Genomic DNA, 27,078 nt, shown 5'->3' with positions numbered 1-27,078 from the left:
GCACTAGCCAATCAGCTCCAATATGCAATTTGACAGTTGATTTGGCTGGTGTGTTTATCACCTTGCACTTATCACTGGTTTATCACTTCCTTATGCCTTCTCCAGGTTAATACATCTGCCCCAAAGTTTCTTGTACACTGATACAACTAGGCAAAAACTGGTGTCTGGTCTCCATGATGTGACTGATGTTTATATGTGTTATCAGAGGACCAAATTAGGGCTTAGTAATAAAGTTAAATAAGGTATTTGTTATCATTTCTGTAAATACTGTAATTATAATGTTAATGAACACATAAACTTATATTTTGCTCGGAAGTTTTTACTAATTATTTAGTTATATGTTTTTACCTATTAGTAATTATGCCATCACTCTAACTCAGTCACAGCAAGAATGAACTGCTGTAATGTATCATTCTTAATCATTCATCTTGATCGTAAATTACATCTCAGCCTTGCCAGAAGACAAAATGGCTGCAGCTACATGATGATTTAGGAAATCATATAAATGACGTCCAGGATTTCAGACATCAACTCATGTGGTGTTACTTCAGATATTTTGTTGTTGGGAGTTAAGATGGGAATACACTATACAATTATCTTGCAGAGTATCTGCCAGTTCTGGCTGGTTGGGATGAAAATCTGGTAATGGATGAGAGCAAATGACAATTGACCAGTTTCTCCCAAACACTGGAAACTAACACAAACTGTTGTTCATACAAATTGGTTACATCCGTAATTTAACCAATTTGTCTGAACATCAGGTTTTGTCCATTTTCCAGTGTTTGGGAGCAAATGTACGATCGTTATTTACTCTCATCCATTACCAGATTTTTTTTACAACCAGTCAGATCTGTTAGATGATCTGCCAAATAATTGCCCAGTATTAGACTATGCAAATACTGTATATTTATATATTCACTGGTGGGCAACTTATCACAATATACCACTGTCTGCCATAATCTGATGTGGTGCTGATATTATACATGGGACTTTGTTTCACATTGTTTCCTAGAATTAACTCACTGGGTTCATTTTCATCAGGGCTCAGAGTCTACCCAAATACTAGTTTATCCAGTTTGAAGATGTCAAGCTTCAAAATGTCATGAAACACATGCCTAAGACTTAGAGAACAAATGATCATGCGAGACAGAGCCCCCCAATTAATTAATACCCGTTTTCTCATCATTATTGGCACAGTCCACAAAATGGCTGCCATGAATCTGTGAAGGTGACTAGTGCACTTCCATTATCAGGAAGCTGTTGTCTTATATATAATAATATATATATATATAATCAGTTGTTTAAACACATGCACAATTTGGATCTATAGATACGTTCCCTGTGTATAAAAGCTGCAATTTTATATATTTACCGTATTTCTTTTTAATTCTGCTCAAATGTATTATGCTGTGTACTATATATGATGCCAGGCACTTTATCTTTAGACTTCTCCTGCCAAGGACTCTGGTGTGCCCCATACCCAACCTCACTCTTCTCCTACCCCTTTGTTCCCTTTGCTCTTGCAGATTCCTCATTCCCTTCCCTTGTTATGCCGTAATACCTCCTTCGGATCTTCACCCTTAGGGGTCATACTCATTGCGTTCATTCTGGGAAGGCACCAGTTGTGCCTGTTCATCCCTGCCTGAACTGAGAGCCTATACATTATTTACACACTTGGAATGTTACACAGGCTGCTGAGTTATCACAGTGGGGTGCTTTTATGAAACATGGTGCATAAGAAAAATGTGCTGTCACACATAGTAACCTGTCTGATATTTCCTATCAATTTCTAAACTTTATTAGAAAAATGACAGTTAAAGACGGATTGGTTGCTATAAGCTTCAGCTCATTTTTCTGTACTAGCTTCCTTACATTTACCTTAACGATCTACATAATAATAATTGATGACCACATCGCTTTAAATCATTGCCTCGATCTAAGCTTCTGTTTTGGAGAATGGTGATAATTATATTTATTAGTGCAATAAAATAACAAGTATGGTATAAATGATCTACAGTTATTAGATAGTCAGTAGGTCGACATCATATGGTCGACAAGGTCAAAAGGTAAACGGGTCAAAAGGTCAATAGGTAAAAGGTAGACAGTACAAAAGATCGACAGGGTCAAAAGGGCAAAATGAAAAAGGTCGACATAAAAAAAGGTCTCATCACCTGTGACCCCAATTATTGGTTACGTAGACACTGACGGGCTTGCTTTGCTCACCACACTTAGGGCAAGGTGCTCTTGGCACAGGTTTATTTTCCCAATCGTAGTCCACATGAATGGTATACCAAGCAAAAGTTGAAAACCCAAAAAAACCTGTGTCAACCAGTGCCATGTCGACCTTTTGACCTGTCTACCTTTTTGCCTGTTGACCTTTTGATCACGTCAACGTAATGCCTGTCGACCATATGTTGTCGACCTATTGTCTGTCTACCTAGACAATGTCTATCTATAGTCTGGAACCCCGAAATAACATATTAGTGCACAGTTTAAATAAATAAACCCTGTCTTGCATTGTTTGTTATTGCTAATTCATTCAGCCAATATACCTACTACTTCCAATAAAAAAAAATTCCGAATGTATATTTTATCTGGCAATGATAGAAAGCAATGTGACTTCAACATGTAGAAGCATTGAACCCCTCCTCACATTTATATTATACACTGAAGATCACCATTTCACCATATAAGACCCGTTTGGGTGTAGAAAAGGCAAACATTATTTTTGAATAAAACAAAAACAGGGTGAAGTTCTTGCATTCAATGCCTTTCACTGTTCGGGTTCTCGGCAGCAAAAGGCCAACCTAACTACTGAACTTATTTCTCTGGACGATCCAAAATTTGCTGAAATTGTGTCATAAAATTCACGTCAATAATGACTGCTAATTCCATTTGGGCTATTACATTTCTAATCATAACACACTGTAAAGATCCAGAGAAATAAAAAAAGTTTCCTTTGTCATTGTTTTTGCACTTAAATTAAAAAATGGTATTCTTTAAAGCACTGCCTCTCCCATAATTCCCATTATTCAAAAACATCATGCACAGAGATCCACATTTCACTGTTTGCTAAGAATGTATTAAAAAAAAAAAAAAACGTTTCTCAGCTGAACCAAACAGCAGCCATTTTATAATCCCTAATTTGACGTCCAATGGCATGGTCATGTTACATGGCATGAAATACTGTAGAGATTGTAAACCATTGGACATGCATGTCAATCATGGTCAGGGGCATGGTGCTTTAAGGGATTTTTTTCTAGGGAAATTGTGAATTTTCTACACAAGTTTTGTTTGATCCATCAAAAAGGATTCCTTTGTTTGTCTAGTTTCAGAAAATGTCTAGTATGTTTTTCTTTGTTTAGAGCATGCCATTTGGGGGAAAGTATGGACCCATATTAAAACCCGTTCCTCACCCCCAGTGTTCCTGGTCTGAGATGATAAAGGTATATGGTGCACTTATATTTACTTCACTTTGTTACGTGTTAGGTAAAACAGAAAACAAATCAGAAGATGTCTTGTTAAAATTTGAACTCAGGTACAGCACCTTTTGTCCAAAATAATATGCATTATTATATGCTATTATCTGTTATACATATATAGACCTCTTCAGAAATATTCCAATAATAAAACAGGCATGACCGTTAACCCCATTACGGTACCATATGGTTTCAAAATAAAATTTGAAATATGCAATTATTTTAATATTATATGTTATATACGTGTCATTGACACATGGGACAGTTATTGTGGCAATTTATTCTACACTAATATAAATTGCCGTTTATTTTATTTCTAGCATATTTAAGTATTATGCACAATTATTATTATTTTTCTTGATACCTAAGTTTAGGATGGGTCTTTTCCTCCACTGTAATGATGTATCCACACTATATATATTGCATACATATACAGTTTATATGTCTTTCCCCTGCATAATACTGTCTGTGGAGCATGGAAACTCTCCTTAGTTTTGGCATGCACTGCAGCTGACTTGCTATACGGCAGGGCTAATTGATATTTTGTAACTACAGTGTGCTGTAGAATGTTGTACTTAAATATTATAAGTGTTATTGTTGTCAATTGATCAGTGAATATTCTCCAGTGAGTGCATCATTCCATTCTATGTTGTATATCTATAGAAATATGTAAATGTACTAACAACGTGTCTTATTCAGACAAGTCCATTGTGTGTGCTTTTGTATTAGTTTGCAGCATAAAACTAACCATGTTTCTATTTTAGTATTTAGGATCGATGCTGATAAAGGAATTGAGAGGGACAGAGTCAACACAAGATGCCTGTTCAAAAATGAGGGTAGGTTGTGACACTGATTTATAAAATTGTTTTCTCAATGCAGCAGTAAGACTAATTTCTCTGACGTCCTAAGTGGATGCTGGGGACTCCGTCAGGACCATGGGGATTAGCGGCTCCGCAGGAGACAGGGCACAAAAGTAAAAGCTTTAGGAATAGGTGTTGTGCACTGGCTCCTCCCCCTATGACCCTCCTCCAAGCCTCAGTTAGGTTTTTGTGCCCGGCCGAGAAGGGTGCAATCTAGGTAGCTCTCCTGAGCTGCTTAGAATAAAAGTATAGACTTAGGTTTTTTTATTTTCAGTGAGTCCTGCTGGCAACAGGCTCACTGCATCGAGGGACTAAGGGGAGAAGAAGCGAACTCACCTGCGTGCAGAGTGGATTGGGCTTCTTGGCTACTGGACATTAGCTCCAGAGGGACGATCACAGGCCCAGCCATGGATGGGTCCCGGAGCCGCGCCGCCGGCCCCCTTACAGAGCCAGAAGAGTGAAGAGGTCCAGAAATCAGCGGCAGAAGGCATCTTGTCTTCAAGAAAGGTAGCGCACAGCACTGCAGCTGTGCGCCATTGCTCTCAGCACACTTCACACTCCGGTCACTGAGGGTGCAGGGCGCTGGGGGGGGCGCCCTGAGACGCAATGAAAACACTATTTATGGGAAAAAATACATCACATATAGCTCCTGGGCTATATGGATGTATTTAACCCCTGCCATTTTACCTCATAAAAAGCGGGAGAAAGGCCGCCGTGAAGGGGGCGGAGCCTATCTCCTCAGCACACAAGCGCCATTTTCCCTCACAGCTCCGCTGGAAGGACGTCTCCCTGACTCTCCCCTGCACTACAGAAACAGGGTAAAAAAGAGAGGGGGGGGCACTAATTTGGCATATAAAAACATATATAGCAGCTATAAGGGAGAAACACTTATTTATAAGGTTGTCCCTATACATATATAGCGCTCTGGTGTGTGCTGGCAAACTCTCCCTCTGTCTCCCCAAAGGGCTAGTGGGGTCCTGTCCTCTATCAGAGCATTCCCTGTGTGTGTGCTGTGTGTCGGTACGCGTGTGTCGACATGTATGAGGAGGAAAATGGTGTGGAGGCGGAGCAATTGCCTGTATTAGTGATGTCACCCCCTAGGGAGTCGACACCTGACTGGATGGTCTTATTTAAGGAATTACGTGATAGTGTCAGCACTTTACAAAAAACTGTTGACGACATGAGACAGCCGGCAAGTCAGTTAGTGCCTGTCCAGGCGTCTCAAACACCGTCAGGGGCTCTAAAGCGCCCATTACCTCAGTCGGTCGACACAGACACGGACACTGACTCCAGTGTCGACGGTGAAGAAACAAACGTATTTTCCAGTAGGGCCACACGTTACATGATCACGGCAATGAAGGAGGCTTTGCATATTTCTGATACTACAAGTACCACAAAAAAGGGTATTATGTGGGGTGTGAAAAAACTACCCGTAGTTTTTCCTGAATCAGAAGAATTAAATGAAGTGTGTGATGATGCGTGGGTCTCCCCCGATAAAAAATTGCTGATATCTAAGAAATTATTGGCATTATACCCTTTCCCGCCAGAAGTTAGGGCGCGTTGGGAAACACCCCCTAGGGTGGATAAGGCACTCACACGCTTATCAAAACAAGTGGCGTTACCGTCTCCTGATACGGCCGCCCTCAAGGAGCCAGTTGATAGGAAGCTGGAAAATGTCCTAAAAAGTATATACACACATACTGGTGTTATACTGCGACCAGCGATTGCCTCAGCCTGGATGTGCAGCGCTGGGGTGGCGTGGTCGGAGTCCCTGACTGAAAATATTGATACCCTGGACAGGGACAGTATTTTATTGACTATAGAGCGTTTAAAAGATGCGTTTCTATATATGCGTGATGCACAGAGGGATATTTGCACCCTGGCATCAAGAGTAAGTGCGATGTCCATTTCTGCCAGAAGATGTTTATGGACACGACAGTGGTCAGGTGATGCGGATTCCAAACGGCATATGGAAGTATTGCCGTATAAAGGGGAGGAGTTATTTGGGGTCGGTCTTTCGGACCTGGTGGCCACGGCAACAGCTGGAAAATCCACCTTTTTACCCCAACTCACCTCTCAGCAGAAAAAGACACCGTCTTTTCAGCCTCAGTCCTTTCGTCCCCATAAGGGCAAGCGGGCAAAAGGCCACTCATATCTGCCCCGGGGTAGAGGAAAGGGAAAAAGACTGCAGCAGACAGCCTCTTCCCAGGAACAGAAGCCCTCCACCGCTTCTGCCAAGTCCTCAGCATGACGCTGGGGCCTTACAAGCGGACTCAGGTGCGGTGGGGGGTCGTCTCAAGAGTTTCAGCGCGCAGTGGGCTCACTCGCAAGTGGACCCCTGGATCCTACAGGTAGTATCCCAGGGGTACAGATTGGAATTCGAGACGTCTCCCCCTCGCAGGTTCCTGAAGTCTGCTTTACCAACGTCTCCCTCCGACAGGGAGGCAGTATTGGAAGCAATTCACAAGCTGTATTCCCAGCAGGTGATAATCAAAGTACCCCTCCTACAACAGGGAAAGGGGTATTATTCCACACTATTTGTGGTACCGAAGCCAGACGGCTCGGTGAGACCTATTCTAAATCTGAAATCTTTGAACACTTACATACAAAGGTTCAAATTCAAGATGGAGTCACTCAGAGCAGTGATAGCGAACCTGGAAGAAGGGGACTATATGGTGTCCCTGGACATCAAGGATGCTTACCTTCATGTCCCAATTTGCCCTTCTCACCAAGGGTACCTCAGGTTCGTAGTACAGAACTGTCATTATCAGTTTCAGACGCTGCCGTTTGGATTGTCCACGGCACCCCGGGTCTTTACCAAGGTAATGGCCGAAATGATGATTCTTCTTCGAAGAAAAGGCGTCTTATTTATCCCTTACTTGGACGATCTCCTGATAAGGGCAAAGTCCAGGGAACAGTTGGAGGTCGGAGTAGCACTATCTCGGGTACTTCTACAACAGCACGGGTGGATTCTAAATATTCCAAAATCGCAGATGATCCCGACGACACGTCTGCTGTTCCTAGGGATGATTCTGGACACAGTCCAGAAAAAGGTGTTTCTCCCGGAGGAGAAAGCCAGTGAGTTATCCGAGCTAGTCAGGAACCTCCTAAAACCAGGAAAAGTGTCAGTGCATCATTGCACAAGGGTCCTGGGAAAAATGGTGGCTTCTTACGAAGCGATTCCATTCGGCAGATTTCACGCAAGAACTTTTCAGTGGGATCTGCTGGACAAATGGTCCGGATCGCATCTTCAGATGCATCAGCGGATAACCCTGTCTCCGAGGACAAGGGTGTCTCTTCTGTGGTGGCTGCAGAGTGCTCATCTACTAGAGGGCCGCAGATTCGGCATTCAGGATTGGATCCTGGTGACCACGGATGCCAGCCTGAGAGGCTGGGGAGCAGTCACACAGGGAAGAAATTTCCAGGGAACGTGGTCAAGTCTAGAGACTTCTCTCCACATAAATATACTGGAGCTAAGGGCAATTTACAATGCTCTATGCCTAGCAAGACCTCTGCTTCAAGGTCAGCCGGTGCTGATCCAGTCGGACAACATCACGGCAGTCGCCCACGTAAACAGACAGGGCGGCACAAGAAGCAGGAGGGCAATGGCAGAAGCTGCAAGGATTCTTCGCTGGGCGGAAAATCATGTGATAGCACTGTCAGCAGTGTTCATTCCGGGAGTGGACAACTGGGAAGCAGACGTCCTCAGCAGGCACGACCTCCACCCGGGAGAGTGGGGACTTCACACGGAAGTCTTCCACATGATTGTGAACCATTGGGAAAAACCAAAGGTGGACAATGTGTTCCCTCCTCTTCCTCTCATACCCAAGGTACTGAGAATTATAAGACGGAGAGGAGTAAGAACTATACTCGTGGCTCCGGATTGGCCAAGGAGGACTTGGTACCCGGAACTTCAAGAGATGCTCACAGAGGACCCATGGCCTCTGCCGTTAAGAAGGGACTTTCTTCAGCAAGGACCCTGTCTGTTCCAAGACTTACCGCGGCTGCGTTTGACGGCATGGCGGTTGAACGCCGGATCCTAAGGGAAAAAGGCATTCCGGAAGAGGTCATACCTACCCTGGTTAAAGCCAGGAAGGAGGTGACCGCACAACATTATCACCGCATTTGGCAAAAATATGTTGCGTGGTGTGAGGCCAGGAAGGCCCCCACGGAGGAATTTCAACTCGGTCGATTCCTGCATTTCCTGCAAACAGGAGTGTCTATGGGCCTCAAATTGGGGTCCATTAAGGTTCAAATTTCGGCCCTGTCGATTTTCTTCCAGAAAGAATTGGCTTCAGTTCCTGAAGTCCAGACATTCGTCAAGGAAGTACTGCATATACAACCCCCTTTTGTGCCTCCAGTGGCACCGTGGGATCTCAACGTAGTTCTGGGATTCCTCAAATCACATTGGTTTGAACCGCTCAAATCTGTGGATTTGAAATATCTCACATGGAAAGTGACCATGCTGTTGGCCCTGGCCTCGGCCAGGCGAGTGTCAGAATTAGCGGCTTTGTCTCACAAAAGCCCATATCTGATTTTCCATTCGGACAGGGCAGAACTGCGGACTCGTCCCCAGTTTCTCCCTAAGGTGGTGTCAGCGTTTCACCTGAACCAACCTATTGTGGTGCCTAGGGACTTGGAGGACTCCAAGTTGCTAGACGTTGTCAGGGCCCTGAAAATATATATTTCCAGGACGGCTGGAGTCAGGAAAACTGACTCGCTGTTTATCCTGTATGCACCCAACAAGCTGGGTGCTCCTGCTTCTAAGCAGACGATTGCTCGTTGGATTTGTAGTACAATTCAGCTTGCACATTCTGTGGCAGGCCTGCCACAGCCAAAATCTGTAAATGCCCATTCCACAAGGAAGGTGGGCTCATCTTGGGCGGCTGCCCGAGGGGTCTCGGCTTTACAACTTTGCTGAGCTGCTACTTGGTCAGGGGCAAACACGTTTGCAAAATTCTACAAATTTGATACCCTGGCTGAGGAGGACCTGGAGTTCTCTCATTCGGTGCTGCAGAGTCATCCGCACTCTCCCGCCCGTTTGGGAGCTTTGGTATAATCCCCATGGTCCTGACGGAGTCCCCAGCATCCACTTAGGACGTCAGAGAAAATAAGAATTTACTTACCGATAATTCTATTTCTCGTAGTCCGTAGTGGATGCTGGGCGCCCATCCCAAGTGCGGATTGTCTGCAATACTTGTACATAGTTATTGTTACAAAAATCGGGTTATTATTGTTGTGAGCCATCTTTTCAGAGGCTCCTCTGTTATCATGCTGTTAACTGGGTTCAGATCACAAGTTGTACAGTGTGATTGGTGTGGCTGGTATGAGTCTTACCCGGGATTCAAAATCTTTCCTTATTGTGTACGCTCGTCCGGGCACAGTATCCTAACTGAGGCTTGGAGGAGGGTCATAGGGGGAGGAGCCAGTGCACACCACCTAGTCCTAAAGCTTTTACTTTTGTGCCCTGTCTCCTGCGGAGCCGCTAATCCCCATGGTCCTGACGGAGTCCCCAGCATCCACTACGGACTACGAGAAATAGAATTATCGGTAAGTAAATTCTTATTTTCCCTGTCTTACCACTTCACTTCCACTGCACCACTCTGTCACTCCCTACATTAGCTGACTACAGTATTAGAAAAATAAATACAAAGGTTTTCCCCTAGCACACCAACAAGACTTGAACACTACATGATAATAGAAAATCCAGAGATCTTAGTTACTTATATTTGCAAAGATATGGCTTAGCCACCAGACCTTGGCAAGGCTTCTCTGATACTGGTGATCCCTAACGCTGCATGATAATAGCACCCACTCTGGGTCATATAAGGTGTCCATAACTATATTGCAATTAAACAAAATGTACAACTTATTTACCTATCTTACCACTAGAAATAACCACATGGACACAGGCTGCTTTGGTTTAAAGGTCATAACTTGATTTATTAAAGGTATGACCCTGATTTTTACTTAATTTTTGGGGCGCAAAGAAGGACGCTACGAATACTGAACTCCAGTCAAACGATACTAAACTAAATTAGGAGGCAACTGATATGCCCCCCCAAGACGCCCAGAATCCTACAGCAGAAGTAGGACATACTACCCACCCTTCACAGGGTATGTGCTCCACATCGGCTTCTTACACCCTATGTGGCCATTGGTTTGCAGTACCTTCCCACCCAACAGAACCGTATATACAAAGAGTTAGTAAAAACAGACACTGCTTGGCTCCTGTGATTAGGCCACACACCCCTGAAAGGTACCTCAGCCCAGCCAGGCTCTCTACTGCCCTGCAAGGGGGCATAACAGAAATTGGAGGAAAGCACACAAGGGAGTGTAGGGGGCTAGATCATTGAGCATTGGGAATGTAGGGGGACAGAGGCTTTGTGGTGATAAACAGAAGGGGGGGAGTCCGTTTTTCAGAAATGTGTTGTAAAACTGTTTGGCCATCTAACAGCTTATACAGCAACTGATCCAAAAGTATTCGCTCTGATCACCTATTAAATTTCATGCTAAGGAAATCTATTTAATAATCCTGGATTGTTCACAGCTGGGGATAGAGGAGAACCCTGCAGCTCAAGCTCAGGGTAAGTATAGCAGGGCTGGACCTAGTGTACAGGGTGGCCATAATTATTAAAATATTGAGACTATAAATAAATCAAATGGAATGTTGCGCTAGCAATAAGTTACAGCTTGATAACCTACAGTACTCCATATAGTGAGCATGGCTACATCTGTATCTACAAGGTTATTTTGGGTTGGTGTTCCTTAATTGGTCACTTCTTCTATTTTGTAGACTTGTTTGGCAATTGTGACCTGGTTCAGGAGGTAATATGATTTCTAGGGAGCTAACGTCCTTTTTACTCAATCCAATGCAGTGCAGTTTCTCTTAGTTTTTCGGTGATTACTACACAGAAAAGATTTTTTTGCTCTTCTTGGTTATGTTGTCATGGTTCTACAAGACTTTTGAATTACGGACACTATATTTAATACCTTTACAAAAGTAGAGCTTTACCGCACTGTGGACGGGATGTACTAAGTATCGCTTCCGTGAAGCAATACATCCCACCACTTACCGTGTAAATACTAATGTACTTACATTTGGAAGCAGTATGAGTTACCGACATACTAATGTACTTACATTTGGAAGCAGTATGAGTTACCGTATGGGATCCCAGTTCTTGAAATACCGACCCGGGGATCCCGATTGTAGCAAAGCCGACAGGGGTGAGTAAGGGGGGGTTCTCCCCTCTCCCCAACCCCCTAACCCTCCTTCCCGGCAGCCTAACCCTAACCTACCCCCTTGGTGCCTAACCCTAACCAACCCCCTGTGGGTGCCTAAACCTAACCCTCCACCCTCACAACCTAACCCTAACCGTCCAAGGGGGGAGGGGGGGTGCCTAACCCTAACCACCCCTCCCCGAAGCCTAACCATAATCCCCTGGGACGCAGCCTAACCCTAACCGCCCCCCCCCCCCCCCCAGCCTAAACCTAACCTCCCGCGACTTACTTGCCTTGCTCCGCGGTCTGTTCTCATTTCGGATTCCGTCTGTCAGCATACCGGCGCCGGAATGGTGTACCAATTCTGGATGCAGCTGTTGGCATTCAGAATAGGGTAGTATTCTGACTGCCAGGATACTGACAGCCGGGATCCTAACAGCTTCCCTTACATATATGATTAGTATCACAAAGGTCAGCTCTCCCGATAAGAGCTGTTCTTTGCGATGTTGGGACGCAGCGGCTTTGGGATTGGATCCCTCTCAAGCCAGAATGCAGAAAAAAGCCCGTAGGCTTCTATAGAGTAATGACAGCAAAAGCTGGTGCTACCCACCCATCGAAGCACCGGAATGCATCGCTTGGTACATATAGAAAATGTGGCCAAAGTCCGAAAATGCCAGTTTTTGGACACATTTTCCCTTTAGTACATCCAGTTTGTTTGGCTTCAGGTAGGGAGACTAATTAGGACATGGGCGGCAGGATTCCGCAAAAAAAAAAAATTTGTGAAAAAAGTCACCTATAGGGGAAATACAGCTCTGTACAGTGTGAAAACAGCGTGAAACTGGACAGGCAAATAAAAAACATTCTAAACTTTAATGAATAATTACCTTCATTGCGTTGCACCAATAATAACACAGCAATAAAACATTAGTCTGTCTATTTCCACACTTTGTATAAATTGGAGTAGATTAGGGATTTCATTGCTCTGGGAGAGTCTGACTGGGCATGTTAGTCAATTACATAAGTGGGAAGTGGCCTAGGAGAAGTCTTGTAGGTGACAGTTGCCAAAGATTAGTTGAGATTTAAAATATATGAGAGGCTGGTGTTTTTCAGAGCCCTATAACTGAGTGTGTATAATATGTATTGGATTCTATAGTGTAGAGAAAGGGGCAATTAAAAGAGGAGGAGCTCCTCTGTGCCAGAATCTACTGCACACGCGCGGGCCTCCCCAAAAATGGTGCGGCGTACATTCTCCCAGTGATTTTTCTACTGCGCAATCACTTGCAAAATGGCTGCAGCACCATTCATACATAAATTGGAGTGAGTTTTGCTGCCATTGTCAGCATTCCTATGCTGTTGCAATGGCAACTCCCCCCCTCGCACTTTTGCAGATGGCGGTAAGTTTGGTATGCCATGGTTCATGTCTGGATGTCAGAAACTGTATGGGGTTTAATATTACTATAATATCTAGTAAGTGACCGTTATTGTTATTTATATGACAGGGATCAACAAAACCCACAAACGGACTCTGGGCGGGATTTACTAATGGGAAAATGTGGTAAAAACCACATTTTCGGAGTTTTAACAGATTTCTCGTATGCTCTAACGCCCGGCCGCCAGGTTTCTGATGCGGAGTGTAAAGCCTATGGGCTTCTCTCCACATCAGATGCTGTCATCGGATCCCTCCCAGCATGCCCCGCAGCCGCCGCGTCTCTGCGCAGATGGACTCCCGGGTCATAAACCGTGAAGTCCAGGGAAGGGAGCACATTATGAAGGACAGTTCTTATCCGAAGAGCAATACAAATCGTTTATGTTTGTACATATGCGATTGGTACTGGTGCACTCTCTGGCGATGTGTAGCGGGATGTACACCGCAAGGTTAGTACATACCGCCGTCTATATGAAGTACAATTCATGTATTTACTATCACTTGAGTACCTCCCCTACTGCTGTTTCTGCTGTCTGTGCACTTTTGCTGCTATCCTATTTATTCTGACCGATATCAATATACTGCTTGAAAGAGGTTTTCAAAAGTGCCAGCACAGCAAAGAACAGAGGGACATAAATTATTTTCTAAACAGAATTCATAATTAATGAAGAACCAGTGAAGATCACGGCAGCGATTACACCCTCACGTCTCATGCCAGTTTCAGATAAATTGCCAACTAAGTGCCGCCCGCGTTGTGTCTCAGTGCAGTCAGGCATTAACAGTTGCTGTTATCATTTAAATCTGCAGATTAACTCCTTAAGGCGGTAAAATAATTGTTCTTTTATTTATTGTGTTGAATGAACATAAGGGGCACATCTTGCAATTTCACTTATGTTCTTCTTATCCCAAAACTGGGGGGGAATTTAGTGGAGTATGGAGGTAAGGGGGACCTGGTGATTAATTGGCCGCGGTCTGCTCTTCTGAGCGTTGGGGTGGGCCAGTGCATGCACATGGAAGGCCATGCAGTGCTAATTTGTGCATGCTTTGGCAACAGCGCAGTCATATAAAAGCAGTCATATAAGAGCAGTGCAGTCATATAAGAGCTGAAGTTTAGTGGATGTAGCAGTATTGTTCCCCTCCAATTCTGTTGTAGGGCTCAGCGAGGCAGTGCTCCACCGCTGTTTAGTCCAGGAATGTTTAGCAATCATTCCTGTGGTATAATTTAGTATCTTAAAAAAGTTTCCAGTGGAATATGTTAAAAATGGGCATGCGGAATAATCTGGGGCAGACTGACTGGCAATTTTCTAATGCAGTTCTGATAATGAGGGTAATATCTGGCTACAGTCAGCAACAGTCCCTTACCTCCATGCCCCATAGCCGCTGCACCCCCTGCAAAGGCGGTAGTTTGCTTCCTGTGTCTACTATTAAATATTTACAATCCCTATTGCCATTTTTCTTCACCTTTACACAACCACGTTTAAGTGAACTCTAGGGAGGATTCTTAATGATTTAGCCTTGCCTGCCTCTATTTACCTGGCCTGTCACCCTATTGGGGGAGTCTTACCAGGGACGTGCGGTGAGCTAAATGGCTCAGGAGGCACTTGCTAGCACCAGAGCCAGATTTAAATGCAATATATGAGCTAAAGGGTACATCTGGGCATTATACACAGGTGCAGCAGTATAAAACCCTGGAAATTTTGTGAGTTTTGATCTGAGAGGTGCGGAAAAGATTGCAAGGTGAGGCACTGCCTCACCTGCCATAGACTTTTTACTGCAGAATTTTGGCTATAAAAATTATTAGAATAATAGAAAAAAGATATTTCAAACATATTCTTTGTATTTTACATATACTTTACACAGTAAAAACTGTGGTGCAAACCAGTAGCAGCTCTTGTCACGGGCAAGCAGGACTTTTGCCCGGGGCGCCGCTGTCCCAGGGGCGCTGCCGCTGTGGCAAGAGCCGCTACTAACTAGGATGGCGGCGGCGGTGGGTTTGAAAAGGTCCTCTCCGCGAAGGGAATCTAAATGCACAGTGAGGTAGCGTCTAGTTTCCCTTCGTGGAGAGGACCTTTTGTGCAGCGCTATGGGAGAGACGTCATGACGTCTCTCCCATAGATCAGAGGAGCGGCGCCGGCGGCGGAGACAGTGCAGTGGTCGGGAACAGGAACGGGGCTGGTAAGTATTTTTTATACAACTAATGGGGGCACAACTAATGGGGGCACAGCTGCAGGGGGCACATCTAATGGGGGCACAGCTGCAGGGGGCACACTAAGGGGGGCACAACTAATGGGGGCACATCTATTGGGGCCACAATTAATGGGGGCATAGCTGCAGGGGGCACAACTAATGGGGGCACAGCTGCAGGGGGCACACTAAGGGGGGCACAACTAATGGGGGCACACTAAAGGGGGCACAACTACTGGGGCCACAACTAATGGGGGCACAACTACTGGGGCCACAACTAATGGGGGCTCAGCTGTAGGGGGCACACTAAGGGGGGCACAACTACTGGGGCACAGCTGCAATGGGGAATAACAGTACTGGGGGCACAGCTGCAGGGGGCATAACAGCTACTGGGGGCACAGCTGCAGGGGGCACAACACAGCTACTGTGGGCACAGCTCTACAGGGTGCCCAACGCTACAGGGGGCAAAACTATAGGGAGCAAACTGACCACGCCCCTTTCCTATCAAGCCACGCCCCCAATTTCCCTAACGTCCTAGTGGATGCTGGGGACTCCGTAAGGACCATGGGGAATAGACGGGCTCCGCAGGAGACTGGGCACTCTAAGAAAGATTTAGTACTACTGGTGTGCACTGGCTCCTCCCTCTATGCCCCTCCTCCAGACCTCAGTTAGAATCTGTGCCCGGACAGAGCTGGGTGCATTTTAGTGAGCTCTCCTGAGCTTGCTAATAAGAAAGTATTTTAGTTAGGTTTTTTTTTTATTTTCAGAGAGCTTCTGCTGGCAACAGACTCTCTGCTACGTGGGACTGAGGGGAGAGAAGCAAATCTACTAACTGCGGCTAGGTTGCGCTTAGGCTACTGGACACCATTAGCTCCAGAGGGTTCGAACACAGGATCTTAACCTTGGTCGTCCGTTCCCGGAGCCCCGCCGCCGTCCCCCTCGCAGAGCCAGAAGACAGAAGCCGGCGGGTGAAGCAAGAAGACATCAAAATCGGCGGCAGAAGACTCCTGTCTTCATATGAGGTAGCGCACAGCACGGCAGCTGTGCGCCATTGCTCCCACACTACCCACACACTCCGGTCACTGTAGGGTGCAGGGCGCAGGGGGGGGGCGCCCTGGGCAGCAATTATGATACCTCTTGGCAAAAGTAACATATATACAGCTGGGCACAAACAAACAATAGCAGCGCTAATTGAATTAGTAACACATATGAGGATTGAGTGATAAAACTTTCTATTTAATAAGATGGCAATTTTAAGCCAAAATTTAAAAACAAATATACACAGCTCTTAAAATAAAATAAAATGAAATGGGTCTCAACTTTTAATTGCCTGTGGTATGCAGTCCGTTCCTATATGGTGAACTGGATAGGCAGATGAGTGACTTAAATGTGAAAAAAGACTGACTGCGCAGTCTAAACATCCAACTTTACCAATGCCGCTAGAGGTGAAGTCCCTTGGAAATCTTTGATGTAAATAAACGTCCAAAAGGGTTCCTCAGTATTTTGCGGTGTCCTTCTCCTTAAGGTGGTGAGTTGTTGGATGTTAAGGATTTTTTCCACAATTTGCCTGCAACAGTGAGCGTCCAGTTCTGGTCCGGATATGAGCAATAAAAAGTGGCAGATGATGACCCAAAGATGAAATCCTGACGCGTTTCGCTGTAGACACTACAGCTTTTTCAAAGGCACTGTATATATGTATGAGCCCCCGCCATTATTTTTACACAGAAAGCGGGACAGAAGCCCGCCGCTGAGGGGGCGGGGCTTCTTCCTCAGCACTCACCAGCACCATTTTCTCTCCACAGCTCCGCTGAGAGGAAGCTCCCCAGGCTCTCCCCTGCAGTCTCAAGGTAGAAAGAGGGTAAAAAGAGAGGGGGGGCACATAAATTTAGGCACATTAATCATATATACAGCAGCTACTGGGTAAACACTAAGTTACTGTGTAATTCCTGGGTTATATAGCGCTGGGGTGTGTGCTGGCATACTCTCTCTCTGTCTCTCCAAAGGCCTGGTGGGGGTCCTGTCTTCATATAGAGCATCCCCTGTGTGTGTGGCGTGTCGGTACGCGTGTGTCGACATGTTTGACGAGGAGGGCTATGTGGAGGCAGAGCAGGTGCAGATGGATGAGGTGTCTCCGCCGACGGCGCCGACACCTGATTGGATGGATATGTGGAAGGTGTTAAATGATAATGTAAACTCCTTGCATAAAAGGTTGGATAAAGCTGAAGCCTTGGGACAGTCGGGGTCTCAGCCCATGCCTGATCCTGCAGCGCAGATGCCGTCAGGGTCTCAGAAGCGCCCACTATCCCAAATTGTTGACACAGATATTGACACGGATTCTGACTCCAGTGTCGAGGGTGATGATGCAAAATTGCAGCCTAAAATGGCTAAAGCCATCCGCTACGTGATTATAGCAATGAAGGATGTATTGCACATATCAGAGGTAAACCCTGTCCCTGACACGAGGGTTTATATGTTTGGGGAGAAAAAGCAAGAGGTGACTTTTCCCCCTTCACATGAGTTAAATGAGTTATGTGAAAAAGCGTGGGATTCTCCTGATAAGAAAGTGCTGATTTCCAAAAGGTTACTTATGGCGTACCCTTTCCCGCCAACGGACAGGTTGCGCTGGGAATCCTCCCCTAGGGTAGACAAGGCTCTGACGCACTTATCAATGAAGGTGGCCCTACCGTCACAGGATACGGCCTCCCTAAAGGATCCTGTGGATAGGAAGCAGGAAGGTATTCTGAAGTCTGTTTATACACATTCCGGTATTATACTGAGGCCGGCAATTGCGTCGGCCTGGATGTGTAGTGCTGTAGCAGCATGGACAGATACTCTGTCTGAGGAACTGGATACCTTGGACAAGGATACTATTTTACTGACCCTGGGGCATATAAAAGACGCTGTCCTATATATGAGGGATGCCCAGAGGGACATTTGCCTGCTGGGCTCAAGAATAAATGCAATGTCGATTTCTGCCAGAAGGGTCCTGTGGACTCGGCAGTGGACAGGTGATGCCGATTCAAAAAAGCACATGGAGGTTTTACCTTATAAGGGTGAGGAATTGTTTGGGGACGGTCTCTCGGACCTAGTTTCCACAGCTACGGCTGGGAAGTCACATTTTTTGCCATATATTCCCTCACAACCAAAGAAAGCACCGTATTACCAAATGCAGTCCTTTCGATCACAAAAAAGCAAGAAAGTCAGAGGTGCATCCTTTCTTGCCAGAGGCAGGGGTAGAGGAAAGAAGCTGCACCATACAGCTAGTTCCCAGGAACAGAAGTCCTCCCCGGCTTCCACTAAATCCACCGCATGACGCTGGGGCTCCACAGGTGGAGCCGGGAGCGGTGGGGGCGCGTCTCCGAAATTTCAGCCACCAGTGGGTTCGCTCACAGGTGGATCCCTGGGCCTTACAGATTGTGTCTCAGGGATACAAGCTGGAATTCGAAGTGATGCCCCCTCACCGTTACCTAAAATCGGCCCTGCCAGCTTTCCCCATGGAAAGGGAGGTAGTGTTAGCGGCAATTCACAAGTTATATCTCCAGCAGGTGGTGGTAAAGGTTCCCCTCCTTCAACAGGGAAGGGGTTACTATTCCACAATGTTTGTGGTACCGAAACCGGACGGTTCGGTCAAACCCATTTTGAATTTAAAATCCCTGAACATTTATCTGAAGACATTCAAGTTCAAAATGGAATCGCTCAGAGCGGTCATTGCAAGCCTGGAAGAGGGGGATTATATGGTGTCTCTGGACATCAAGGACGCTTACTTGCATGTCCCCATTTATCCACCTCACCAGGAGTACCTCAGGTTTGTGGTACAGGACTGTCATTACCAATTCCAGACGTTGCCGTTTGGCCTATCCACGGCACCGAGAATATTTACCAAGGTAATGGCGGAAATGATGGTGCTCCTTCGAAAGCAAGGAGTCACAATTATCCCATACTTGGACGATCTCCTCATAAAGGCGAGGTCCAGAGAGCAGTTGCTGATCAGCGTAGCACACTCTCAGGTAGTGTTGCAACAGCACGGCTGGATTCTGAATATCCCAAAGTCACAGCTGATTCCTACGACGCGTCTGCCCTTTCTGGGCATGATTCTGGACACAGATCAGAAAAGGGTGTTTCTCCCGGCGGAGAAGGCTCAGGAGCTTGTGACTCTCGTCAGAAACCTCTTAAAACCAAAACAGGTGTCGGTGCATCACTGCACGCAAGTCCTGGGAAAGATGGTGGCGTCATACGAGGCCATTCCCTTCGGCAGGTTCCATGCGAGGGAAGAAACTTCCAAGGGTTGTGGTCAAGTCAGGAGGCTTGTCTGCACATCAATATCCTGGAACTAAGGGCCATATACAACGCCCTGAGTCAAGCGGAGCCTCTGCTTCGCAACCAACCGGTGCTGATTCAGTCAGACAACATCACCGCAGTGGCTCATGTAAACCGCCAGGGCGGCACAAGAAGCAGGGTGGTGATGGCGGAAGCCACCAGGATTCTTCGTTGGGCGGAGAATCACGTGCAAGCACTGTCAGCAGTGTTCATTCCGGGAGTGGATAACTGGGAAGCAGACTTCCTCAGCAGACACGACCTCCACCCGTGAGAGTGGGGACTTCATCAAGAAGTCTTCACGCAGATTACAGATCGATGGGAACTGCCACAGGTGGACGTGATGGCATCCCGCCTCAACAAAAAGCTAAAAAGGTATTGCGCCAGGTCAAGGGACCCTCAGGCGATAGCTGTGGACGCACTAGTGACACCGTGGGTGTTCCAGTCGGTCTATGTATTTCCTCCTCTTCCTCTCATACCCAAGGTACTGAGAATCGTAAGAAAAAGAGGAGTGAGAACAATACTCATTGTTCCGGATTGGCCAAGAAGGACTTGGTACCCGGAACTGCAAGGAATGCTCACAGAGGACCCATGGCCTCTGCCTCTCAGACAGGACCTGTTGCAACAGGGGCCCTGTCTATTCCAAGACTTACCGCGGCTGCGTTTGACGGCATGGCGGTTGAACGCCGGATCCTAGCAGAAAAAGGCATTTCGGATGAAGTTATTCCTACGCTGATAAAGGCTAGGAAGGACGTGACAGCAAAACATTATCACCGTATATGGCGAAAATATGTTGCTTGGTGTGAGGCCAGGAAGGCCCCAACAGAGGAATTCCAGCTGTGCCGGTTCCTGCACTTCCTACAGTCAGGAGTGACTATGGGCTTGAAATTGGGGTCCATAAAGGTCCAGATTTCAGCCCTATCCATTTTCTTTCAGAAAGAACTGGCTTCTCTTCCTGAGGTTCAAACATTTGTTAAGGGAGTGCTGCATATTCAGCCCCCTTTTGTGCCACCAGTGGCACCTTGGGATCTCAACGTGGTGTTGGGTTTCCTGAAATCCCACTGGTTTGAGCCACTTAAAACCGTGGAGCTAAAGTATCTCACATGGAAAGTGGTAATGCTATTGGCCTTGGCTTCGGCTAGGCGTGTGTTAGAATTGGCGGCTTTGTCATGTAAAAGCCCCTATCTGGTTTTTCCATATGGACAGGGCAGAATTACGGACTCGTCCACAATTTCTGCCGAAGGTGGTGTCATCTTTTCATTTGAACCAACCTATTGTGGTGACTACGGCTACTCGTGACTTGGAGGATTCCAAGTTGCTTGATGTAGTCAGGGCTTTGAAGATTTATGTGACCAGAACGGCTGGAGTCAGGAAAACTGACTCGCTGTTTATCCTGTATGCATCCAACAAGCTGGGTGCTCCTGCTTCAAAGCAAACCATTGCTCGCTGGATCTGTAACACGATTCAGCAGGCTCATTCTGCGGCAGGATTGCCGCATCCAAAATCAGTAAAAGCCCATTCCACAAGGAAAGTGGGCTCTTCTTGGGTGGCTGCCCGAGGGGTCTCGGCATTACAGCTTTGCCGAGCAGCTACTTGGTCAGGTTCAAACACCTTTGCAAAATTCTGCAAGTTTGATACCCTGGCTGAGGAGGACCTTGTGTTTGCCCATTCGGTGCTGCAGAGTCATCCGCACTCTCCCGCCCGTTTGGGAGCTTTGGTATAATCCCCATGGTCCTTACGGAGTCCCCAGCATCCACTAGGACGTTAGAGAAAATAAGATTTTACTCACCGGTAAATCTATTTCTCGTAGTCCGTAGTGGATGCTGGGCGCCCGTCCCAAGTGCGGACTTTCTGCAATACGTGTATATAGTTATTGCTTAATAAAGGGGTGTGTTATGTGGCATCCGTTGAGTGATGCTCGATTGTTGTTCATACTGTTAACTGGGTATGTTATCACAAGTTGTACGTTGTGATTGGTGTGGCTGGTATGAGTCTTACCCTGGATTCCAAAATCCTTTCCTTGTAATGTCAGCTCTCCCGGGCACAGTTTCCTTAACTGAGGTCTGGAGGAGGGGCATAGAGGGAGGAGCCAGTGCACACCAGTAGTACTAAATCTTTCTTAGAGTGCCCAGTCTCCTGCGGAGCCCGTCTATTCCCCATGGTCCTTACGGAGTCCCCAGCATCCACTACGGACTACGAGAATCTAGAATCGGCCCTGGTGCAAACGTTAGTATGACAGGAAAGGCTCTGCCTCATCTGCCTCACCCCATTGCACGTCACTGCGTCTTACGGTATGTCTACTTGTTCGGTCAGTTAGCAGCTGTACTTTGGCCAGGTCAACACAGAGCTTATTTATGAGGCTCACATAGTCATCTATGTTTTGCTGTTCACTATACTTGATACAGTGAACTGATGCATCGAACTAAAATGTACAGACCTGCGTCATTAACTTTTACATCATGCACTTCTAGCTTTAGCTTAAAAGCATCTGTCATATTGTTCCTTTTCTTGATCGCAGCCTAAAGCCCATTCTGGAGTGTGCACGCGCAGCAACCGCACTGCGTGTGTGCACCCAGTGAGATCCAGTGAGATGCAAAAGCATCTCACTGGTGCGATCGCCTCTGCATGATTGACAGACAGAGGCGGTTGCAGGTCGGGAGGGGGCGTGCCAACGGCGTTAGAACACTGTTGGTGAGTCTGGACAGCGCAGGCATGTCCGGTCCGTTGTGGGGGCAGGCCGCGGCTGCTGCGGCCCAGAACGTGGCGGGTAGCCGCCTGCCAGTGCAGATAGGCTGCGCAGGTAGGGAGGTACTTGGCGGATGCTTTTGCACCCATGCTGGGTATGGGGGGAGAGGGGGGGGCATGTCAGAGAAAGTGATCATAGATGTGCTTTTAGCACATCTACGATCTGGTCTGAATCACCCCTCATGTCTTAGCTAGATGATATCATGTCCTAGCTAGATATTGCTCCACTCCAACCTGCTCTGCTCCTTCACATCTCCTCCTGCTCCTCATGTGCTACTCTTCTTTGTGTCTACACCAGTAATCAGCAATCTGATACACTTCAGGGCCTGCACTGGATGGCAGGCCGCACATTGGGCCCGATTCAGATGCAATCACAATGCTGCTATTGGGCGCAAATCATCAACGGAGGAATTAGTCACAAAGTGAGTGACAGGATGACAGCATTTTGGGGGTGATAACGGGGATGCTGGTGTGTCATGGCCGTTCAGATGGCGTTTTCTGGGCGTGCATAAATTAGCAGTTACAATTATGCTTTAAACTGGAGAGCAATCTGCATCCCAGGAGAGCAGCTCAACCTGTGCAATGCATCTCCAGAGGCGCTCACACTCACTCACACTCTGCTACATGACCCGATTCGCGACGATGGTACAGATGTATCAGCAATTATACGCTGCTGGATGGAAATGATGCACCAGTGGTGGGCATCCCTATGTTCAGGTTGGTTTCTGCTCATACTGTACTAGCATTTAATTGCATCTGAATCAAATACATTGCGCTTATTCTCAGAAGAAAGTTACATTAATACATTTAGTCAATGAAAGAGACACCAAGTGCAATAATACACTGCTCAAAAAAAATAAAGGGAACACTTAAACAACACAATGTAACTCCCAAGTCAATCACACTTCTGTGAAATCAAACTGTCCACTTAGGAAGCAACACTGATTGACAATCAATTTCACATGCTGTTGTGCAAATGGAATAGACAACAGGTGGGAATTATAGGCAATTAGCAAGACACCCCCAATAAAGGAGTTGTTCTGCAGGTGGTGACCACAGACCACTTCTCAGCTCCTATGCTTTATGGCTGATGTTTTGGTCACTTTTGAAAGCTGGCAGTGCTTTCACTCTAGTGGTAGCATGAGATGGAGTCTACAACCCACACAAGTGGCTCAGGTAGTGCAGCTCATCCAGGATGGCACATCAATGCGAGCTGTGGCAAGAAGGTTTGCTGTGTCTGTCAGCGTAGTGTCCAGAGCATAGAGGCGCTACCAGGAGACAGGCCAGTACATCAGGAGATGTGGAGGAGGCCGTAGGAGGGCAACAACCCAGCAGCAGGACCGCTACCTCCGCCTTTGTGCAAGGAGGAGCACTGCCAGAGCCCTGCAAAATGACATCCAGCAAGCCACAAATGTGCATGTGTCTACTCAAACGATCAGAAACAGACTCCATGAGGGTGGTATGAGGGCCCGACGTCCACAGGTGGGGGTTGTGCTTACAGCCCAACACCGTACATGACGTTTGGCATTTGCCAGAGAACACCAAGATTGGCAAATTTGCCACTGGCGCCCTGTGCTCTTCACAGATGAAAGCAGGTTCTCACTGAGCACATGTGACAGACGTGACAGAGTCTGGAGACACCAAGGAGAACGTTCTGCTGCCTGCAACATCCTCCAGCATGACTGGTTTGGCAGTGGGTCAGTAATGGTGTGGGGTGGCATTTCTTTGGGGGGCCGCACAGCCCTCCATGTGCTTGCCAGAGGTAGCCTGACTGCCATTAGGTACCGAGATGAGATCCTCAGACCCCTTGTGAGACCATATGCTGGTGCGGTTTGCACTGGGTTCCTCCTAATGCAAGACAATGCTAGACCTCATGTGGCTGGAATGTGTCAGCAGTTCCTGCAAGACGACGGCATTGATGCTATGGACTGGCCCGCCCGTTCCCCAGACCTGAATCCAAGTGAGCACATCTGGGACATCATGTCTCACTACATCCACCAACGCCACTTTGCACCACAGACTGTCCAGGAGTTGGCGGATGCTTTAGTCCAGGTCTGGGAGGAGATCCCTCAGGAGACCATCCGCCACCTCATCAGGAGCATGCCCAGGCGTTTTAGGGAGGTCATACAGGCACGTGGAGGCCACACACACTACTGAGCCTTATTTTGACTTGTTTTAAGGACATTACATCAAAGTTGGATCAGCCTGTAGTGTGTTTTTCCACTTTCATTTTGAGTGTGACTCCAAATCCAGACCTCCAAGGGTTAATAAATTTGATTTCCATTGATAATTTTTGTGTGATTTTGTTGTCAGCACATTCAACTATGTAAAGAACAAAGTATTTAATAAGAATATTTCATTCATTCAGATCTAGGATGTGTTATTTTAGTGTTCCCTTTATTTTTTTGAGCAGTGTATATTGATAGGCCCTTTAAACAAGCATAACAAGATATGATAAGCAAATAAGACAGCAGGAAAGAGCTGAGGGCTGCAAGCAGAGGTGCCAATAGCTTTCCCCGGCCCCGATACTGGTTGGAGGATACGTGGCCAACAGAGGAGGTGTGGCCAAACCTCCTTCTTAGATAATATTAAAAATTACAGTTTCCATGCGGCTGCCAAGTACCCCCAACCGCACAGGGTGGGCACTAGTGTCGGATTCCAGGAGTGGTCGGGGGTGGTTGCGAGTGCTTCCACCTGCACTTCACGCTGGGAGAAAGAGGCTGCCTCTCTCCCCAGCTCAGCACTCAACAGTGTGTGCTGGACTGGGGAGATAGGCTGCTGCTGCAGCAGTCAGTCCTCTTTCCCCCTGCCCAAACTGTTTGCAACAGGGAAGGGGGACGTGGGGCAGTGGTAAAGGGTATCTGCTACCCTTTCAGCCACCCGCCACCACTGGCTGCAAGTACAGTAAAGGCCTGAAGGGCCGCATGTGGCCCCAGGACTGTCTTTTGCCCATCACTGTGCTACACTGTTTTCCATTCACAAACACAATACCGTTCAAAATCCAATTAGTCTCATACCTCCTCTTCCTCCCTATTCTCCAAGTACCCACAGCAAACGGAACCTCTCCTTTACAAAGGACAACCTTGTCTCTTCCTCTCTGCTTATCTCTTTTCACTTACCTTTCCAGGAACCCTCTTCATTGTGTCACTACTAGATACAGTGAGATAGATGTATTAACCTGGAGAAGGCATAAGGAAGTGCTAAAACAGTGATAAAGCAGTGTTAAGTGCAAGGTGATAATGCACCAGCCAATAAGCTCCTAACTGTTAATTTACATATGGGAGCTGATTGGCTGGTGTGTTTATCACCTTGCATTTATCACTGGTTTATCACTTCCTTATGCCTTCTCCAGGTTAATACATCTGCCCCAGTATCTCTAGGGTCTAATAACTTTTCATTGCTGTTTCAAAACTCACACAAGTATATAACCTGACTCCCTAAAAACTTGTCCCACTCACCTGATGTATTAGAACTTCTCACATCACATTCTGATTCACAAGATAGTAAAGACACACTGGGTGCATGCACACAAGAGAGCGATGTTTTCGTTGGTCATACTGCTCATGTTCCCCCAGTGGCAAATGCAGGATTTCTAAACGGGGGTTTCCAACTGCTTGATTGTAGAATGCATGTGGCCAGTGGTATCCGGACTATAGATCTACACTAAAAAGGTCTACAGTCACTAGGTCGACAACTAATGGTAGACATGCATTAGGTCGACAGGGTCAGCAGGTCGACAGGGTTTAAAGGTCAACATGTAAAATGTAGCCAGTCAACAGGGTCAAAAGCTCAACATGACAATGGTCAATGGAAGACATTTTTTGTACAACTTTTTCATACTTTACCATCCACGTGGACTACGATTAGGAATAGTAACTTGTGTCAAGCGCAACGATAGCGGAGCATGATGAGCGAAGCGAGCCATGCGAGGGGATGCTGTACACTAATGGGGCGTGTTTGCGACAGAAAAGTGACAAAACACCCACAAAAAAATTAAATAATTATGTCTATCTTTTTTGTGTCGACCATGTCAATGTCGCCCTTTTGACCCTATTGACCTTTTGACCCGTCAACCTTTCCTATTCTATGTCAACCTTTTGACCCTGTTGACCTTTTGACCCTATCGGCCTAATGCATGTATACCATTAGTGGTAGACCTATTGACTGTAGACCTTTGTAGTGTAGATCTAATAATCCACACCCGTGGCCAGTCCATGAAGAGGGCTTAATTAGCACTGAACCAGCTATAACAGGCAACAAAGTGCAATGTACTGTATGTCATAATTCCGACATATATAGGGTCAACGATCATAGTAACCCCTCACAGTAACAGTAGGGACATCCTGCCTGAGCTGAATGCTTTTATATGAAATGCGTTTGCATGAAGTGGCCGTGTAGTGCACAACCCTTAACCATGCGGCCGCATCCCAGAAGGAAAAATAAAGCTGCTCCGAGAAAAAAATTATGCTGGACCGCCTGCTAGCACAGCCAGGCTGCGCAGGCAGGGGTTGACCTCAGATCGATGCGTTCGTGGAGCGGTGCCACACACATGCTGGGCGGACCCCAGCATGTGAGTAGATGGACGCAGATCTTGCTGCGGAAGCAAGATCTGCGTCCATCTCTGATTAACCCCCTTAGTGCACAATTGTCATTTAAATATGAGACCATATTGGTAGCTGTCTGGACATTCGAAGCCAAGCAGTGGGACCTCTTCCAGCATTACTGGGGACTGCGTGGTTGTAAGATGAACACACACACAATGAAAGTGGTTATCCTCTGTTCTTCCTACAGCCACCAACATGCTTTGGGTTTTATTGGGCATTGTTCTCATTTTGGCACACAGACAATT

At 46.6% G+C, this 27,078-nt stretch overlaps 1 protein-coding gene across 2 annotated transcripts in view; it reads left to right on the top strand.

The window, feature by feature from the left end:
- The window catches only part of ANKS1B (ankyrin repeat and sterile alpha motif domain containing 1B), a 353,018-nt gene that overhangs the window by 240,914 nt on the left and 85,026 nt on the right, over positions 1-27,078 (top strand). The window contains exons 4-5 of one of the 2 annotated variants that reach the window (XM_063928420.1): positions 3,366-3,446; positions 4,244-4,315. In XM_063928420.1, coding sequence (XP_063784490.1) covers positions 3,366-3,446; positions 4,244-4,315 — 153 coding nt within the window. The remainder of the gene's footprint in view (positions 1-3,365; positions 3,447-4,243; positions 4,316-27,078) is intronic. The other variant, XM_063928421.1, reaches the window with a different exon arrangement.

This window comes from Pseudophryne corroboree, chromosome 6, assembly GCF_028390025.1.
Source record: "Pseudophryne corroboree isolate aPseCor3 chromosome 6, aPseCor3.hap2, whole genome shotgun sequence".
NCBI classification, from domain to species: Eukaryota; Metazoa; Chordata; class Amphibia; order Anura; family Myobatrachidae; genus Pseudophryne; species Pseudophryne corroboree.
This window is presented reverse-complemented; position numbering and strand designations above follow the sequence as displayed.